This window comes from Astatotilapia calliptera, chromosome 3 (assembly GCF_964374335.1).
Source record: "Astatotilapia calliptera chromosome 3, fAstCal68.1, whole genome shotgun sequence".
Taxonomy (NCBI): domain Eukaryota; kingdom Metazoa; phylum Chordata; class Actinopteri; order Cichliformes; family Cichlidae; genus Astatotilapia; species Astatotilapia calliptera.
The window spans coordinates 66,330,457-66,350,048 of record NC_137424.1 but is presented as its reverse complement, the minus strand read 5'-3'; the positions used below and the strand labels follow the sequence as shown (position 1 = coordinate 66,350,048).

The 19,592-nt window shown below is 44.3% G+C and overlaps 1 protein-coding gene across 2 annotated transcripts; it reads right to left on the bottom strand.

The window, feature by feature from the left end:
• Nucleotides 1-1,059: 1,059 nt before the first annotated feature.
• Nucleotides 1,060-17,959, bottom strand: LOC113018153 (alpha-2,8-sialyltransferase 8E-like). Of its 2 annotated transcripts, none has more exons than XM_080298798.1 (7): nt 17,626-17,959; nt 7,857-7,928; nt 7,398-7,472; nt 3,934-4,075; nt 1,833-1,945; nt 1,664-1,756; nt 1,060-1,585 (listed from the first exon to the last, which is right to left on the bottom strand). In XM_080298798.1, exons 1-7 carry the CDS (start codon nt 17,709-17,711, stop codon nt 1,108-1,110), a joined length of 1,059 nt encoding a protein of 352 aa, XP_080154924.1. In that variant the 5' UTR covers nt 17,712-17,959; the 3' UTR covers nt 1,060-1,107. The 2 variants fall into 2 exon arrangements, with proteins under 2 accessions (XP_080154924.1, XP_080154925.1); XM_080298799.1 differs by lacking the exon at nt 17,626-17,959 and adding an exon at nt 7,508-7,567 and having other exon boundaries at nt 7,398-7,467.
• Nucleotides 17,960-19,592: the final 1,633 nt, after the last annotated feature.

Here is a 19,592-nt window from a genome sequence, read left to right as displayed (position 1 = left end):
TCAGCAGATAATGTCGGTTTGGGGTAATGACGGGGCCGTGTGCGGGAGTGTTGTACGCCAAATGCCAAATTGGCGGACAGCAAACGGCGTCCCCAGGCGTTGAGGTGAAGCCCGTCTGCCCCAAAAAGATGCCTCCTCTCCCAGAAGGCATCAAAATTGTTAATAAAACCCACACCGTGGGAGACACAGGCGGAGGAAAGTCAGGTGTTAAGGCTGAGCAGCCGGCTGAAACGGCCTATCCCTCTGCCACAGGTGGGGGTGGGCCCAGAGATAAAAACACTCACCTGCAACTGACCAAGGAGGCTGAAGTCCAGCTTCAGCAGCTCAGATTGCTGTTTGGGGATGTCATTGGTGCCGATGTGGATGATGAGCCGGTTGGCCTGTGGGTGGGATGCCAGAATGTTGGGAATTCTGTCCACTATGTCGACAACGGTGGTCCTAAACACTACAGATTACCACACAAAGATCACTACTCTCCTCGGTGAAAACCATACCTACAAAGCCTTAAAGCGAGACCCCACAAGCAGCTACAAAAAGAAAGTTATAGCTTGCCTTCAGGACCTTGAAAAATCATTGACCGCCTTACATATCACCACCTTTATCCAGGGGATGCCATACCCTGCATTTACGGACTTCCTAAAATCCACAAGGAAGATGTCCCACTCCGACCCATAGCCAGTAGCATAAACTCAGCCACTTATAACATTGCAAAACACCTTGCTACCATCCTTGCACCTCTCGTGGGGAACACCCCACACCACATCAAGAACTCCACCGACTTCACCGACAAGGTCCAGAAACTTACCCTGGATCCAGATGAAACCATGGTGTCCTTTGATGTAGTCTCTCTCTTCACTTGCATATCCACCACGGAGGCCGTGGAGACTGTCAGAAAACAACTACAAGAAGACAGCTCCTTGGAGGACAGGACCAACTTCACACCCAATCAGATCTGCACACTGTTAGACCTCTGCCTTACCACAACATACTTCAAATTCCCCCGTGTCACCTATTGCAGCCAACCTTTACATGGAGGAAGAGGAAAGGAAGGCTCTTGGCTCTTTCAAAGGAAGAGTACCTCTTTTTTATTTTATTCCATCATATAAACTAGGCCTGATCTGATTTACAGTCTCCAAGATGAAGTTTGAGAATGCCCTTGTTGTGCAGTTGCACCCAGTAGTAAAACTCATCTGACATTGCATGGATTTTACTATTATAGGGTACATTATCATAGTAGTGGTTAGTCAGGGGAAAGAGCTTATATGGATGATTACTAAATGGCCAGAATCCATAAAGATGAACAGTTTCACATAATTCCAAAGCCAGACTAATCATATAAGCTCCAGTGCTAGCCCGAAGTCCCTTTACCCCCTGAGATTTCCAGAATTTGTCCATACTTTGTAAGTACTGAGGGTTTGTGAAGATTGGTTGGATAGGAATTTCCATGTCTTCAATGGCATACACAGCCCGCTGACACACTGCACGACTACCACTAGAAGAGAAGCAAGGGAAGAGGAGCAGGGAGTTGCCATACTGGTGGAGACTGTCTACAAACGCCCGTCGACGTGCCATCAGTGACCCATACCTGCAAAATAATATATTAGTTAAAGAAACAAGACAAAACTAACAGGTCAGTTCAATGTTAGAGTCACTCTTGGCTCACTTCTTTGTTAAGATGCTTGGGTTTGCTGTCACAAGGTTAGTCTTCATGCCAACATCACTCTTAAATTCATTTTCCAGAGGAGGAAGGTTGCACCTGAAAAAAACAACAAAATATTACTTACAGAGAGAAGAGTCCTCATCATGATTTTTGTTCTAAACATCTTTCTCACCTAATGACAAAATCAGTTGAATCAATCATTTTTCCACAGCCGCTGTTTGTCAGAATCCCACTGCTCCCAACAACTGAACAAGTGTCCCATCTCTTTTTTGAGAAAGGATTCTCCTGGAATTGACACCAACAGATTATAAATTACAAAAAGAGCAAAATTTAAACAGTTTGAAATGTACTTTGTGTGAAAGACAAGTGCTCACTGAATTTAATGGGAGATGGCAAACATGTAGGAAGAGGTCAGTGATAAGGTTATCACGTTAAAACTTTTAGGGAAATGTATAGACCTGTTTAATCTGATTGCCTTTAAAACATTAGAACTGGATTATCAGTTACTTGGAATTGAAATCTTTCATGATATCATTATATATGTGATATTACATATACGGTGGTTAGTTCTAGTTACTGTGCAAACCCTTTTGTTATTGAAAACAATGGATTCATGAGGTCCCTGTTATCAAAATCTGTTTTGAAAATCAGTCTCTTTTATGGTCCAAATGAATCTTTGGCCCAGTATTTGTGAATCTCTCCTAGAATAGAAGGAGACAATAAGTCTAGGGCATACTTGAAAGTTGAAGTTTAAAATGATAGATAAAACAAGAAGCACTCTGACACCACAAACCAAGGCAACCTACCTTCTGGGCAGTGTTTACTTTCAACAGAATAGTACTGGATATTGTATATATTAGTTTTGTTGTTGTTTGTTTTGTACTGCAGTAAAACTTAGATTAGGATTACATGACAGATGTTTATGTGGATTTTATTTTTACACAAACATTATTTAAGAGTAGGTAAATCGATAATAAACTGGTAATGTAAATATCTTTATAATAAATTGAGCTTGTTAAATATTATTGTGCCACAGTAAATTTCTAAATACGTCAGCTAATTCTTTACATTCATTCTGTTAAAGATTTTAGGTCAATTTGAAAGAGAAGCAGATGTGAAATGTAAAGGTTAGGTCAAATGATATTTGGAAACTATAATCCCCATATACCAATATCACTTCCTAAATGTTGCAAGTGCAAACACAAGCAGTTAGTTTTCAAGAAGAAATCCACTTTATACAAGTTTGACCTTATTTGAGCTTGAAGAAGGAGTCAAAGGTCCAAACGAATGTGAAACTTAGTGAAACCCCCATATAATTCCTGACATGGGGCGATCAAGGCTCAAGAGTTGGCAGTTCGTCTTGTAATTGGAAGGTTGCCGGTTCGAGCCCCGGCTCAGACAGTGTTGGTCGTTGTGTCCTTGGGCAAGACACTTCACTTGTTGCCTACTGGTGGTGGTCAGAGGGTGCCTGTTTTTGTTTTTTGTTGTTTTTGTTTTGTTTTTTTGTTTTTTTTTTTTTTGGGGGGGGGGGGGGTTGTCAGTTTTCAACCAATAAATCATTAACTTAGACTTGGAGACCTTGGTGGATTTTTTTAATATACTGACAAATTTGTAGGTGGCTGTGGCTCAGGTGGTAGAGCAGGTCAGCTACTGATCGGAAGTTTGGTGGTTCGATCCTAAGCTTCCCCAGTCTGAATGTCAAGTGTCTTTGGGCAAGATAATAACCCCAAATCTCCCTCCGATGCGTTCATTGGAGTGTGACTGTGTGTGAATGTGCTGTGTGCACTTGCGTTTAGAAGTGGGTGTGAATGAGGTATGTTGTATACAGTGCTTTGAGTACTCTGGGAGAGTAGAAAAGCGCTATATAAGAATCTCTCAAATATTAAAATGTATTACAATTAAATATGCTATAAAGTTATAGCAGTGTTACATTTCGCACAGCCTGATAACTAAATTTCAAAATTAAGCTGTTGCCTGCTCTATAAATTAGCTAGTGAGTGTAAGAGGCAGAACTCAGGATGAAACAAGGAGCATCCACAAAGTTATTAATACAGATGAATTGCTGCAAAAGTACAATAGGCAGCTAATTTCAGAAGACACTAAAGAATTATATTTGATTTAATCCATTAAGGGTAAAGGTCCCTGTTTATCAAATATTTAACATGTGACTAAACATGTGATTTCAACACATGGGGATATCATGTTGGAACATTTGATGAATAACGAAGACCTGAAATTAAGAAGAAAAAATTAAGAATTTAGGAAAAACATACTTTTATTAAGATCTTGAAAAGCTCTGGAGTCACAGGGATGACGGTTCTGTCCCTGTCACAAACAATCTTAGATCCCACTGGAGTGTTTTCCTGAGTGACAATGGCATTGTTGGATCCATCGCAATTAATTCTCACCTGTAATCTTGAAAAAACAAACAAACAAATAGGACCCGACAAAAAATAAATAAATAAAGTTAGCTTTAGTATTAAGTGGAAAGATTTGCAATCTTTAGAGTAAAATACAATGTATCTGTTTTGTCATTGTCATTTCTGCTAATTCTATATAAAAGGCTTTTATTTTATTTAAAACACTATAATGTGAGACATTAAACAGATGGTGGGACTCCTTGTCCTTATCTTGGCACAACATGTAATTAAACCCACTTCAAAACGACACTCACCAGGTGTTTGCAGTTTCTTTAAAACTTCCACGACAGAAGTTTCAAAGTATGAAAGGATGATGACCGAAAGCACACTGCAAAAGTGATCCAAGAGTTTCTCAAGGCAAAGAAATTGATCTCAGCCCACTTAAAAGTTATTAAATGAAAAATTGATGCAGAAGTGGAGAAGTGGTTTCTCTGGCACAAACTGCCATACAGGACACTAGCTTGTAAAACAAGCCTACTGTGGCACTATGCTAAAGACAGAGACGTGAAAATAGTACACCCCCCCCCCCCCCCCCCCCCCTTACTAAAAGAAAGTGTCTTATACTCAAAGACACTTTCTTTTAGTATGGCCACTGCAATGTCAGTTTTACTGTTATATAAGTTCCTCCAGCAGCGGGCGCTCGGTCCTATACGCATCGGTAGCTGACTCTACACTAGAAGAAGTAGTGTCAGCGGTGGAGAGGCAGGGTATGGCCTGCGCGCCGAAAGAACTGATTAATCAAACAAGATCCACCATCCAGCGCAAATTCCTCCGCTGCATTGAAACTGGGCTACTCAGTGACTCTTATCAAGTATCAGCTACTGTCCCTCCTAAACGACATAACCATAAAAGATGAAGAACTGATTGAGAAAGTCAATGAAGCTTCAAAGCTAGAAAATGAAAGATTTGAGAAACGGAAAACGTCCGCTGCAGCCAAGATTCCCAAGGTCCAAGAGCTCCAAACAGAATGCCAAAGAGCCCTGACATCTCCTCAGAGCCCCTCCAAACCCAGAGAATCCCCCGCTACAGTGGCCATGACAACAGTGAAAAATAAAGAGACTAAGTCAGACACGCAGCAGATTATAGAAGAACTACATAAAGAGATGAAACAAATGTTTATGGCTGCTATGGAAACCAGTCCCCACACCATGGCACCAATACAACGAAAAAAGGGCTGTAAAAAGTACAAAGAAGAGGGGAAAGGGGAGAACTGCATGCACTGTTTCAAATGTGGGCGAGAGGGCCACTACTCCCGTGGATGCCGACTGTCATCGGGAAACGGGGAGGGACAACAGTAGTCCAAAGCCCACGGTCCCATTACGAACAGCCAAGCTCACCAACATCCTCCAAAGAAACTGCAGCTGGTGTCCCATCAGCTGTAACTGAGGTTCACTATCTACCCCCTCAACAAAAGTCACGGTTAGTTAGCCTGGTGGGAAACTGATGTACTGTGAACTGTTTTATGGACAATCACCCAGCCAAGGTTTTATGGGATTCAGGGGCACAGTCAAGCATAGTAAATGAAAACTGGCGGCAAAACCACCTCCTTCACACAGTCGTCAGACCCGTTTCAGAGCTGTTAGACAATGAGACGCTCACAGTGTTTGCTGCAAATGACACACCCATTCCCTGCATTGGCTGGATACAAGCCATCTTCAGATTAGGCAGGGATTTGTCTCCAAGCAGTGAGCTGCAAGTTCCAATATTGGTATCCAGTGACCCGGCTGTGGCCAGTGATCCCATCATCGGCTACAATGTCATTGAAGCTATCGTGAACCAGGAAGAAGTAAAAACCAAAGGAGGAAGAAAACAGCTAGCACACTATGTGAGAAAAGCATTTCAAATAACTGTACGCACTGCACATAATGTTGACAAGCTTGTGCAGAACAGCAGTGAATGCCCAGAGACAGGTGTGGTAAGGTAAGGATTGGCATAAGAAGAGTGCCTTTGTCAGCTAACTAAGTCACCACAGTTTATGTGCGGGCACACATTAGTTCACATGCCCGGGGCCAAGACATGCTCTTTCTACCTGATGGGGCTGACCCACCACCAGAGTGTGTAATATTCAATGATGTAATGGTGAAAATCCCAGACAGAAAAGTACCATATGTGCCCATCCCTGTGACTTACACTACAGACCACACCATTTATCTGGAGAGCCGTAAAGTGATTGGACAGAAGCCCCTTCTCTGAGGAATTTGAGGGGGATGGTTTACCTGGACTGCTGATGGCACCAGAAGGTACACTTTCCTTTTCCTCCCCCCCTCCCTATCTCTGTATGCAGGCCTGAGCAGAGTGCAAGAGGTGGTTTCTGTGGTAATGGGATTTTTTTTTTCCCTGAAAAAGGCTCATGTCTATACAAGAAGACGTCCAGAGAGGTACAAGAAACCTGAGCAGATATCAGACTTAAGGCCACCCTCAGTTGTTTCAACCAAGCATGTTAAGATTCTGTTTAAAGGCGTACACTGCCTGGGTGTGGTGCTCTTTGTTCATTTGGGTCTCCTGAGTAAGCACAGACAAGGCAGCCGTTTTAACCTTGAACCTTGAATTGCTTAATAAATGTAATAAAATGTACTTATTTGTCTTCTTTCTCAAAAACCCAACAATTTTGTAAAACCTTGGGCCCGCTCTTGTCTGTCAGATGACGATTATGTTGCCCGCACTAAGCGACACGACCGCCTTCCTCTCCTCCATGGATGCTGGAACATTTGCATTGCTGAGGAGGCCAAAACCATCATTCACAGTTGCTCTGCGTCCACATCCACAGTGTTGGTTCAGGTTTCTGAATCTGTGGCTGTGATCAGCTCCACTAGTGGAATTTGTCTCTACATCACAGCAAAGTTCAACATTTTTGCAAGAGAATTTTCTCTACTTGATTTAGTTGCCTCTCAGACAATTTTTCCACCCACTTGTACACATCCTGAGTGTGAGTCTGCTAAACAAGTAAACCAAACCTTTATTTCTTTCTGGCTGGTCTTAGACTTTTAATTGTGGGCTGGTCAAAGGTCCCCTTTCCACGTGTCTTCTTAACTAAAACTAGTTTAAGCATATTGACGGGAAAATTTGTTTAGCCGTTTCGTTTAGCAAATGGCTCTTAGCCTTGACTGAAGAGCTTGTTTAAAGACCTTTAGGAGTAATCCTGCCTCATCTGCATTTGAGGATAAATAGCAGCTGTTTCCTGTAGTCTGCCATCTTCCATGCTCGTACTCACATACTAGTTTCAGACAATTTTTATTTATTTAGTTATTATTAACCTGAAATTCACATAAAAATAAAACTCAACAATCAATCAATAATATCAGGATTTTAGGTCTTACTTGAATCTTTGGTAATTCTCCTCATGCTTTTTCCACGTTTGATTGTAGAGCTTTTTCACTTCATCAATGACTTCCCTGTAATGCACAAGCATTCCAGTACATTTAGTAACCTTCCTGCACTGGGTGTCTGTGAAGGTTCTCAGTCATCCAGGTCATCGTAGTCTAAGGAGCTTGAAAAGAAAAGCGTCTGGACTTTTTAAAAATTTTCTTTAAGACGTTTCACCTCTCACCTGAGAAGCTTCTTCAGTTCAAAGAGCAAATGGTGGATCTGGTGGCAGTGTCCCCCAAGGGGGGTCATGTTGACCATGTTGACGTTTTCAAGAAAAATAAAGAAGTTCTGACACTTTTCTTTACAGGCTTCTTAGACCTACTCCTTCCTGCAGGGGGCTTACATGACTTAATCTTGACATAAAAATTGTAATTTCTTAATGAACAAGTCATGGCAATGTTTGCTCTTACTTGCAGCCTTTACAAAGTTCAGAGGGCTTTGGAGCACTTCTTTGAGGATTTGGTCGGTGAAGCTCGACAAAACTGTGAGAGACAAATAAGAGATAAAATTATGTTCTTATGTATGTTAAATATTTAAGATATTATTAGAGGGGTATATGAGTTGTTGGAAATTTAAAGATTACAAGTAATGCCGTAATTCACTTGAGAGATGTTTGTATCAGATATTGTATCTATACAAAATGAGTTTTTTGTTTGTTTGTTTGTTTTGTTTTGTTTTTTAATAGTCTTAAATGTCAACTCGAATATACCAACTGTGTTATTGGCAGCTGCTGTGCTATAAAGCACAGACAGTTTGGTGCAGGCTAAACAGAATAGAATAGAATAGAATAGAATAGAATAGAATAGAATATTCCTTTAATTGTCCCCACAAGGGGAAATTTGGTTAGTCTGCAGCATTGTATTGAAGTTTACAGCATTGCTGTTGTTGTTGAACAGTTGCAGAACAGCTTTCGTGTTTACAGTCATAGTTCAGTCACATCAGTGGTGCCAGAGATCAGTTTCAATTTAAGATGATGAGGGTGTTTAAAAATCAGTGAGTCAGTGTAAAAGTCAGAGCTCAAATGTGACATGATATTTGGTTACAAGCTAGAGTGTGATATTAACCATCGCTAGATACCAATAGAATTCCCTAAATGCTGTCACTGCAAACAAAAGGAATTGAAGTTTTAAGTATAGTTTTAATGATAAAAGAATTAACCTTATTGGAACTTGAAGAAGCGGTCCAGAGTAAGTTGATATTTAGAATCCCCATTTAGCATTCCTATATGGCTTTAAATAATCAATATCAACAGTGACAGTAAGAAACACGTATAGTATATCTGCATATAGTAATCGGAATATGTTTCTGGTAACATTTGTGTGTAAACGTGTGCGATTGTGCCTGTAAGGACACATAAATACAGGGTAACAATACACAGTTTGCATCTAATCAGATGTGCAAGAGCAGTAAGTGCAATACGAGCAGATTATATAAGGATAAGGATAGTATAAAAGGCGGGAATAGCTATGAACAGATTATGTACAAGTAAGTTAAGTATACACAAATAAGTATTCAGATGTTTATATTGCTATGCAGAGACCAAATATACAGATGTGATGTTGTATACAAATGTATAGATGATCTATACTGTTATACAGATGGGATACACAGATATACAGATGTACTGTGAACCAACATGTAGAAAGTACCATACAAAGATATGTGGTGTGCTGGGAGTCCCATCATCCCCCTGGGACATTGTGTTTACTCTGTTATGGTTTTGTAGCTGTTATAGGTCGTTTCTACCAATAGTGCAGTGTTGATTTGATTTACTGTTGTTGCGGTGGTAAAAAAGATTTGTTACACAATAAGTGAAGGCATGTGCAGGGTTACTGTTACATCCTGGGAGGCTGTGGGAGTGTGTGGGCGTGGTGTTGTCTTCTCTCTCTCCTCCTCCTTCGTTCTGGCCCCTCCCCTTGTCTCTCTCTGCCCCTGCCCTCTCCTTTAGGTCACACCTGCTGCTCATCTGCTCTCATTACAACCAATTACCCTCAGGGGTGATATAAGCTGGAGAAGAGCAGTGTGGAGGAGGAGGGAGAGGTTTCTGGTGGATTTCCTCTGTGCTGGTCAGAGCGTGCTACTGGCTTAGGTGTGGAACAGCCTGCTGCGTATGACCAGCCTTCTGGTGTGTGGCTCTTTGTGAGTAGTGTTTAACTGAGCAGTGATTGCCCATGAGTGACGGCGGCCTTCATTAGTTTGTGTGGCCTGCCTGGATATTGTTTGTTAGCAGCGTTGCTGTCTCTTTCTGTTGAAACCTTATTGTTGCTTTCTTTGTTGAGTGGTCATTACCACTTTGGGTTGACCTCCCTGATTTCTTATTATAGCAGCGGTGCTGTCTCCTTTTGTTGTTGCCATTTATATGATTATTGAGGTGTTTGCCTACAATAAAGATCTATTTTATGTTAAATACCTCTGCCTGGCGTTCTTTTCATTCCACCTGGATCTAACTGTTACTGTCCCCCACCCTCATCGCCTAGACTTTTATGTGGGGACGTAACAAAGTGGGGGCTCGTCCGGGATCGGAATGAAAGGAATTGGGTTGATTACAAGTGCGTACAGGTGTTTGTGTGTTGTGTGAAGGTCATTTGGCAACTGCTGCTCTCCCCGGCTAGCACAGGGGAGTGTCTAGCTGAGCATTTGCTCTTCCTTCGGACACTCGTTTTTTTTGTTTTGCCTTTTTTATTTTCGGAGCAAACCCGGGTGGGGATTAATTCTCTGTTGGGGGTAGGCTTGTCGGTGCCTTTTGGCACTTGATGATTCGCCTTTAAAGTGGCCTCGAGCCTGGTACGCTCCAGAAGCTAGGACAGGCTAGATTCTGAGCAGGCAGGACTGGGGGGAGTGTGGGCTTTTCAATTAATGGTTGACTTTTTGACACAACACATTTCTCTTTCGCCTGTGTGTAGTTCTGTAGTGAAGGCAGTGTGTGTGTGTGTGTGTGTGTGTGTGTGTGTGTGTGGCCTTTTAGTGGTTTGCTTGTGTTTTGGCAGGCCATTTTGGGTTTTCATGGCCACTTTTGATATTGCTGGGTTTACAGCAGAGCCGTCGCTTGCCCTGCTAGATGTTTGTAGGAAGAGGGATCTGCATGAGCTGGCTACACATTACGGGATCAGTGTCTCCACTGGTCTACGCAAAGCCGAGCTGAAAGCCGCTCTGGTGTCCGGGTTGTTGGAGAAGAGGGTGGTTGTAATGCAAGAACCTCCGAGCACACCCGGTCCGGCTGGACCAAGTGCGGCGCCTCCTGTTCGAGGCCAGGTTGTAGAACCAGCAGTGTCCACACCTATGGACCAGGGGTTGCCCGAGGGGGCCCTATGACGCTGCCCCGTTTTGATCCACTCTCCATCCAGTCATCAGAGGGTTCTAAGCAGGATGCTAGGCTCAAAGTCCGTCTAGCTCGCCTCCAGCTGGAGAAGGAGCAGAGCGAGAGAGAGTTCCAGCTGAAGAGGGAGATAGAGCTTAGGCGTTTGGATGCAGAACTGGCTAGGGCTAGAGAGGTTGAGCTGATGAAAGTGGAGGCGGAGACGAAGGTCAAGCTGCGACAGCTGGAACTCCAGCAGGCCTCCACCCCTCCTGTGGTGGCTTCGCTGTCACATACAGACGTTCAGTTTGATGTAGGAAGGAATAGTCGTCTGGTCCCTGCATTTCGTGACACTGAGGTGGAGATTTATTTTGAATCGTTTGAGCGGATAGCGACAGCCTTGCGTTGGCCGCGGGATGCGTGGGCCATCCTGCTACAGTGCAAGCTGGTGGGCAAGGCGCAGGAAGTTTGTTCCTCGTTGTCCGCTGAATGCAGCTTGGACTACGACAAACTGAAAAGTGCAATCCTGTTAGCCTATGAACTAGTTCCCGAGGCTTACAGGCAGCGATTTCGGGGGCTGAAAAAGGTGCAGGGTCAATCCTTCCTGGATTTCGCAAGAGAAAAGAGTATCCTCTTTGATCGGTGGTGTATGGCCTGTAAAGCTGCAGACCTAGCTTCGGTACGGGAATTGATTCTCATTGAGGAGTTCAAAAATTGCGTCACCGAGCGGATGGCGGTATATCTGAATGAGCAGAAGGTCTCTACGTTGCAGCAGACCGCGACCCTGGCTGACGAGTTCGCACTCGTCCATAAAACCAGTGTTGTTAAGCATGAGCGACGCGACATACTAGCAAAGGCTAGTGGTGAGCAAGACACAAGGAGAGAGGTGCCTGTGCCTCGTCCCAGGTCAGACCGGAAATGTTTCTATTGTTTTAAATCCGGCCATTTAACCCTTTACAGCCGATCGGAGCGGGCACGCTCTGTTTTGCGTAACTATTTTTAAATCCCGGTAGCTCTGCAACCACTTAAGCTAGCACAATAATTTTTTTTGCATATGAAACTGGAGGAGTTGTACTTACATCTTATGCCATCAGCTTGTCCTAGGTCACAGTTTCCTTCCACATATAGCTTTGCAAAAACTGCATAAAAATCACTTGCAGCAACAAAAACATGATATTCCAGAAACACGCTTCGCCGATCCATCAGCTGTTTGTAACACTTCCTACGTCCATCAGCGCGAACTATCACATGACCGCATGACCTGCCCGAAACCGGAAGTGACGTCATTTTGCGGAAATGTAGTTTTTTACGATCGGGCCCTTATGAGCTTGTGTTTTACTTGTTATGTGTTTTAAAAAGTTATGTTTGAGTTTATGACTTTCTGTGTCGTTTCTGGGATGCTTAGGACTCATATTGCACTGCTGGAAATAGTTTATTTTGATGCATATGCTGTTATTTTGCAAATTTGCACTATAATATTTATTTTCGTTTTTCCTGCAGTATATAAAAATTGGTGTATTTCAAAAATAAAACTATGAAGACACTCAAAATAAATTTCCTGTGGTGGGAAACTAGTTTGTGTAACTTTTTTGTATTTACAGTTTTGAGGGATAAGCCTCTTAAATTTCTCTAACTAGAAATATATGTTAAAAAAACAAAAACGATTTTCAATTTTTTTGTAGTTTATTGCACTTTTTTGCAATTTATGTAATTACTATGCACCTAATGCAGACATATTATTAAAGTTTGGGCTATAATGGTTGTATTGATGTATAGCAACTTGAAATGCTCCCAAAAATGGCTCCACAGCATGTAAAAATATAATATAAGCTCTGGCGAACTTGGTTCTATGGTAGGTCTTAAAGGGTTAATAGCGGATTGCGAGGCCTACAGGCAAAAACAGCCAGTTTCAACACCACGTAAACCAAAAGGGATAGGGCTGATTAAAAACGCTTCTTCTGGTAGTAGACCACTTAGCACTGAAACGCCTGACGAATGTTTTAAACCCTTCATTTTCAAAGGAGCGGTGTCACTCTCTGGTAAGCCTGGAGATGGGCGTAATGTGACCATTCTACGTGACACAGGTGGTTCACAGTCCCTCATACTGGCTAACGCCCTTGCCTTTGATGAAAAGACCGCCAGCGGCACTGACGTTATTGTTAGAGGCGTTGGAATGACTTATGTGCCAGCCCCCCTCCATCGAATTTGGGTGCAGAGTGACCTGATAAGTGGCATTTTTCCTGTAGCTGTGTGTCCTTGTTTCCCGATTGATGGTGTGGACTTCATAATGGGCAATGACATTGCAGGTGGGAAGGTTTATCCTGCCCCAGAGGTTACAAAGACCCCTGACCCAAGCCCCTTGCCAGATGTTTTGAACCGGCAGCACCCGGATGTATTTCCCGTAGGTGTTCTTACCCGGTCACAGGCCCATCGGCAGGGAGAAGTGGTTGACTTGTCAGGGTCAGTGGTCGGCTCTATGCTGGGGATGGATGTGATGCCCTCTGAGGAGGGGGAGGTGGGTCCTGATGCCAAGGAACTGGCTCAAGAAGTGGCTGAGCCTGCTCCTGAATCCGCAGCCCCCCCTCTCCTCACACGGGAGGCCCTTATTATCGCTCAGAAAGCAGACCCATCGTTAACCAAATGTTTTGCTGCCGTAGATGAGAGTGATCATCTGGCAGGAGACAGGAAGCAGACATTTGTTGTATGTGATGGATTGCTAATGCGCAGGTGGACTTCAAAGCCAGGGGAGGACTGGAGTGTAGTCCAACAGATAGTGGTCCCGGCTAGTTTACGTCAGCACGTGCTACAGTTAGCCCATGACCATTCATGGTCAGGACATTTGGGGATAACTAAAACATATGACCGTATTCTGCAGCACTTCTTCTGGCCGGCAATGAAGACAGATGTTGCGAAGTACTGTAATACTTGTCATACGTGTCAACTGGTGGGCAAATCAAACTGTGCCCCCCGCCCCACTATGTCCAATACCAGCTGTTGGTGAGCCATTCGAGCATGTTTTGGTCGATTGTGTTGGTCCGTTGCCAAGAACACGAGCAGGCAATCAGTTTTTGTTGACCATAATGTGTTTGTCCACGCGGTTCCCCGAAGCAATTCCTCTGCGGAGGGTCACCACTGCAAACATTACTAAGACGCTAATCAAATTTTTCACCACCTTTGGTCTTCCAAAAACAGTGCAAACAGACCAGGGAACTAACTTCTTATCTCGAGCATTCAAACAGACTTTAGCTTCCCTGGGCGTCTCTCATTCTGTGTCTAGTGCTTATCACCCAGAGTCGCAGGGTGCACTTGAGCGTTGGCACCAAACACTTAAGGCCATGCTAAAAAAGTACTGCCATGACACGGGCAGAAGCTGGGATGAGGGTGTCCCCTTTGTACTGTTCGCAATACGCAATGTTAAGCAAGAGTCCTTAGGATTCAGCCCAGCTACACTTGTGTTTGGCCGCGAGGTGCGGGGCCCGCTAAAGATGTTGAAAGAGAGGTTCCTTAGTGGGGGTGCTCCAAAAACTAACGTGGCAGATTTTGTAAAGACATGTAAGGATCGTTGGCAACGTGCTACCTCATTAGCTAAAGAGGCCCTGTGTACTGCCCAGGCGTGCATGAAGACGTGGCATGACAGAAAGGCTGTGAAAAGGCATTTTCAGGCTGGGGACAAGGTTTTAGTGTTGCTACCGGTGCCTGGTTCTGCTCTTACGGCCCGTTTCGCGGGACCGTACGTCATAGTGAGGAAAGTGTCTGAGACAGATTATGTTCTCAGTACCCCAGAGCGCAGGAGGAAAACACGCCTGTGCCACATCAACATGTTAAAACCCTACCATGATAGGGAAACCCAGGAGACTGTTGCCAGTGCAGCAACCTCCAGCTCTGTCTCCGCCACCGTGCTGAGTGTAGAGGCCAGTGCTGACGACGATCTGCATATACTTTCTGAGGGACAACAGTGTGGACGGTTGGCGAATTCAGCTTACTTAGCCGAAGTAACGGCCCACCTGTCTCATCTGTCCCCTTCACAATGCGAAGATGTGCTTAATCTACTGCACTCTTACCCCTCTCTCTTTGGTGATGTGCCCTCGCGTACTAATGTTTGTGAACATGATATCGATGTTGGGGACGCAACCCCAATCAAACAGCACGCGTACCGCTGCCCTATGGGAAAGCGCGAGGTGATGAGGAAGGAGGTCAGTTATCTAGCGGAGAATGGTTTGGCGAAACCGAGTCACAGCCCTTGGAGCTCTCCATGTTTACTTATGCCCAAGTCTGATGGCACCCCACGTTTCTGCACCGACTACCGTAGGGTAAATGCAGTGACTGTCGCCGATTCTTTTCCACTTCCTCGTATGGAGGACTGCATTGACAACATAGGTCCTGCCACATTTATTTCCAAACTGGACCTTCTTAAAGGATATTGGCAAGTGCCTTTGACCCCCAGAGCCTCTGACATTTCTGCATTTGTCACACCCGACCATTTCATGCAGTACACCGTGATGGCGTTTGGCATGAAAAACGCTCCGGCCACATTTCAGCGGTTGATGCAGCTGGTTGTAGGAGACGTGCCTCAATGTAATGTGTACTTGGATGATGTGGTGATATACACAGCCACATGGGAAGAGCATGTGGCCATCCTACGATCAGTATTTCAGCGACTGGCTGACGCCTCGTTGACTCTAAATCTCGCTAAGTGCGAGTTCGCCAAAGCGACAGTCATGTACCTGGGGAAACAGGTGGGTTTCGGGCGGGTACGCCCAGTGGAGGCAAAAGTCGAGGCTATCCTCAGCTACCCGGCCCCAGCCACTAGGCGGGAGTTAAAACGGTTCCTGGGCATGACTGGATACTACCGCTGTTTTTGCAAGAACTTTGCGGTAGTTGTGGCCCCTTTGACAAGGCTATGTAGCCCCAAAGTCCCTTTTGAATGGTCAGGGGAATGCCAGCACGCATTCGAGTCTGCAAAATCCCTCCTTTGCAGCGCCCCAGTTCTGGCTGCCCCTAACTTCTCTCAGTCTTTCAAGCTGGAAGTCGACGCCAGTTCCACCGGAGCTGGTGCGGTGCTATTACAAGACGACGCAGAGGGTGTGTGTCACCCAGTCTGCTACTACTCTGTAAAGTACAAGCGCCATCAGCTAAACTATTCCACCATAGAGAAAGAGGCTCTAGCGATGCTGATGGCCTTGCAGCACTTCACTGTGTATGTGGGCTCTAGCTCCTTTCCGGTAACGGTGTATACAGATCACAACCCCCTCACTTTCCTCCAGCGCATGTACAACCACAACCAACGACTAATGCGCTGGGCTTTGCTGGTGCAGGATTATGATCTGATTATCCAGCACAAGAAAGGGACTGAAAATCTGGTGGCTGATGCACTCTCACGCAGTGCATAGTGATGAGTTTCTTCTGTGTTTTGTATAGTGTGGATTTAGGGTGGGGGGAATGTTACATCCTGGGAGGCTGTGGGAGTGTGTGGGCGTGGTGTTGTCTTCTCTCTCTCCTCCTCCTTCGTTCTGGCCCCTCCCCTTGTCTCTCTCTGCCCCTGCCCTCTCCTTTAGGTCACACCTGCTGCTCATCTGCTCTCATTACAACCAATTACCCTCAGGGGTGATATAAGCTGGAGAAGAGCAGTGTGGAGGAGGAGGGAGAGGTTTCTGGTGGATTTCCTCTGTGCTGGTCAGAGCGTGCTACTGGCTTAGGTGTGGAACAGCCTGCTGCGTATGACCAGCCTTCTGGTGTGTGGCTCTTTGTGAGTAGTGTTTAACTGAGCAGTGATTGCCCATGAGTGACGGCGGCCTTCATTAGTTTGTGTGGCCTGCCTGGATATTGTTTGTTAGCAGCGTTGCTGTCTCTTTCTGTTGAAACCTTATTGTTGCTTTCTTTGTTGAGTGGTCATTACCACTTTGGGTTGACCTCCCTGATTTCTTATTATAGCAGCGGTGCTGTCTCCTTTTGTTGTTGCCATTTATATGATTATTGAGGTGTTTGCCTACAATAAAGATCTATTTTATGTTAAATACCTCTGCCTGGCGTTCTTTTCATTCCACCTGGATCTAACTGTTACTGTCCCCCACCCTCATCGCCTAGACTTTTATGTGGGGACGTAACAGTTACTGACCCCATTGGAAGCGCAGTGTTGGTTGTTTTTTTGTTTTTTTTATGTGCTGAATGAAAGAAGGTCCTCTATGTCTCGCTTGAGCTACAGCAACATCTGAAGGTTCAGTACCTCTTTGTAGATTCCCCACTTTGTGGTTTCTCAGCTCTTTACAACACCATACTATATATGAGTTTGTATTTCACTTTACATTTTACGTCTGCCTTTCTTTCAAAATGAATCCTAACTAAAAAAAAAGTATTGTCAAAAGAAATTAAGTGCAGCCAAGTTAATTAGAAATATACTTTTGTGTAATACTACGTAATATACAAGTTATTCATGTCCAGTTATCTACAAATCAGTACCAATAATGTTGTTTAGTCAGAGTAAACCGGTCATGTGACTCTAACTTTATTTTCACTGCAAAACAAAACTCGTATCAAAAGAACAATGCAAACAAAACAAACATACCAAATACTGTTATTCCCTTAGAAGGAAATACAGAGTGAGAGCTGAGGTTTGTGGTTACGTGTGAAAGAATGAATGACAAAGACATGAAGACATGTACTTCAGCTTTTACCAGAGTATTTTTTAACAAATATGAAATGTGTATTTCTACTTAAATTAAGCATGTTTGTATTTCTGCAACCTCAGGCTTATATTAGCATTTTACACAGCTTCCCAACTGTTGGGAAGTGTTCATCACAGTGCCATAAGCTACTTTTGATCAAAATACTTTGTTTGGTGACCTCTGGCTTTTATCTGTAAAATACAAAAGTAATTACTCACTCACCTGTCCTCGAACTTGTACCAGATAAGAATGGTCAGCAGACTCCCCAAAGAGAGAAGATTGATCATATTCGAGAGCTTTTTCCTCATGTCGCTTTAGTGCTTCACCTTTCTTAACACTTAGTTTTAATTCAGCTTTTTTTATGTACTTTTACCTCATATATTGATACGGTTATCTGCCCGGTATTAAATCTGGTTCTTTTATATTCTTTACAGCCAAAAAGACAAAAGTGCTCAAAGTGATCAAACGCAAAAAATGATCTTTAATTTTACATATTCCAGAATATGGAGACCCAGCAGACACACAGACGCGTCAGCCAAAGTCTGAAGCACAAACAGGAAGCCTAGTTATATTTATATACTCCCTCTAGTCGTCACACCAGGTGAGGTGGTGAGTGACAGGAGAATGGTGGCTAAGCTGTCATCCCTGTTGGACAACATTTCCCACCCCATGCATGAGGCTCTGACAGCACTGAGCAGCTCCTTCAATGGGAGACTGCGGCACATTGCACTAGAGATTTGCATACTTTGATGAGCATACTTTTTTTTACCGTGTTGTGCAAAGCAATGACCAGTAGAACAATGCACATATTGTCCTCTAGTATAATGAGGAGGGAGAATCAATGTTCAGGAAGATCCGGGGTTAGAAGATAAAGAAAATATTGTCAATATTTAGAGCACATGCTACCCTTTCTCTGAAAAATCACATCAGCCACCTGCAGAAGTGGAAGAAGGCTATGAAGTGAAGAAAAGTGATGAAGAATCTGAACTATGTTCAAGTAGGTTCTCAGGCATCCAGGACATGGTAGTCTGAGGAGCTTGGAAAGAAAGTGACTGGGCTTCTTGAAGTTTCTTGAATTTTCAGAATGTGAAACTGAAATAGAAGATGTGTCAGAGGACTACACATCTTCCATTTCAATTATGATGAATGAACTGGACATGTGTGTGTGCTTAATAAACTGGCAAATTACAGCAGGATTTTCCTATTGCAGAAGTTGGAACAGTTTGTTGCCAGGATGGGACGGGTCCTTCAGTATCTGCGCTGCTCTAGTCCGGCATCTCCTGGTGTAGGTGTCCTGAAGCGGGGGGAGAGCAATCCTGCAGCAGCGTTCTGCTGTACGGATCACTCTCTGGAGAGCTTTTTGGTCCTTCACACAGCTGTTCCCAAACCACGATGTCATATTCTGTGTGAGGATGCTCTCCACAGCGCCTGTATAGAAAATCCTGAGGATCTTTGGAGAGACCCTGAACTTCCTCAGTTGTCGTAGGTGATACAGGCGCTGCCTAGCCTTTTTGGTCTGGACCTGAATGTGGGCAGCCCATGTCAGGTCTGAGGAGATGTGGACACCAAGATACTCGAAGGACTGCACCCTCTCCACTGGAGCTCCATTGATGATAATGGGCTTGTAGTCTCTGTCCTGACTCCTTCTGAAGTCCACCACCAGCTCTTTGGTCTTGCTGACGTTCAGCTGGAGGTGATTGTCCTGGCACCACGATGCCAGATTCTTCACTTCATCCTTGTAGGCCGCCTCATCGTTGTTGGAGATGGCACCCAACACCACTGTGTTGTCAGCAAACTTCATAATGGTGTTGGAGCCATGGGTGGCCACACAGTCTGAAGTGTAGAGGGAGTAGAGCAGTGGCGAGAGGACACATCCCTGAGGTGCTCCTGTGTTGATGGTGATGCTGTTGGAGAAGCACCTGCCCACCCTCACCACCTGAGTTCTGCCAGTGAGGAAGTCCAACACCCATGCACACAGACGGCTGTTAAGTCCCAGATCCCCAGATCCCTCAGCTTTGTGAACAGTCTGCAGGGCACTATTGTGTTAAAAGCTGAACTGTAATCAACAAACAGCATTCGCACATAGTTACCCTGTTTCTTGTCCACGTGGCTGAGAGTGGTGTGTAGGACGTGGGCGATGGCATCCTCTGTGGATCTGTTGGATCTGTAGGCGAACTGCAGCGGATCTG

Bases quoted from the DNA above. Each gene is read 5' to 3' on its own strand.
- LOC113018153 (XM_080298798.1), bottom strand. From the start codon at position 17,711: ATGAGGAAAAAGCTCTCGAATATGATCAATCTTCTCTCTTTGGGGAGT. The intron at 1,757-1,832 runs GTGAGAAAGATG...TGTTTTTTTCAG, and splicing joins TCAACTGATTTTGTCATTAG to GTGCAACCTTCCTCCTCTGG. The intron at 1,586-1,663 runs GTGAGCCAAGAG...ATTATTTTGCAG, and splicing joins CCAAGCATCTTAACAAAGAA to GTATGGGTCACTGATGGCAC.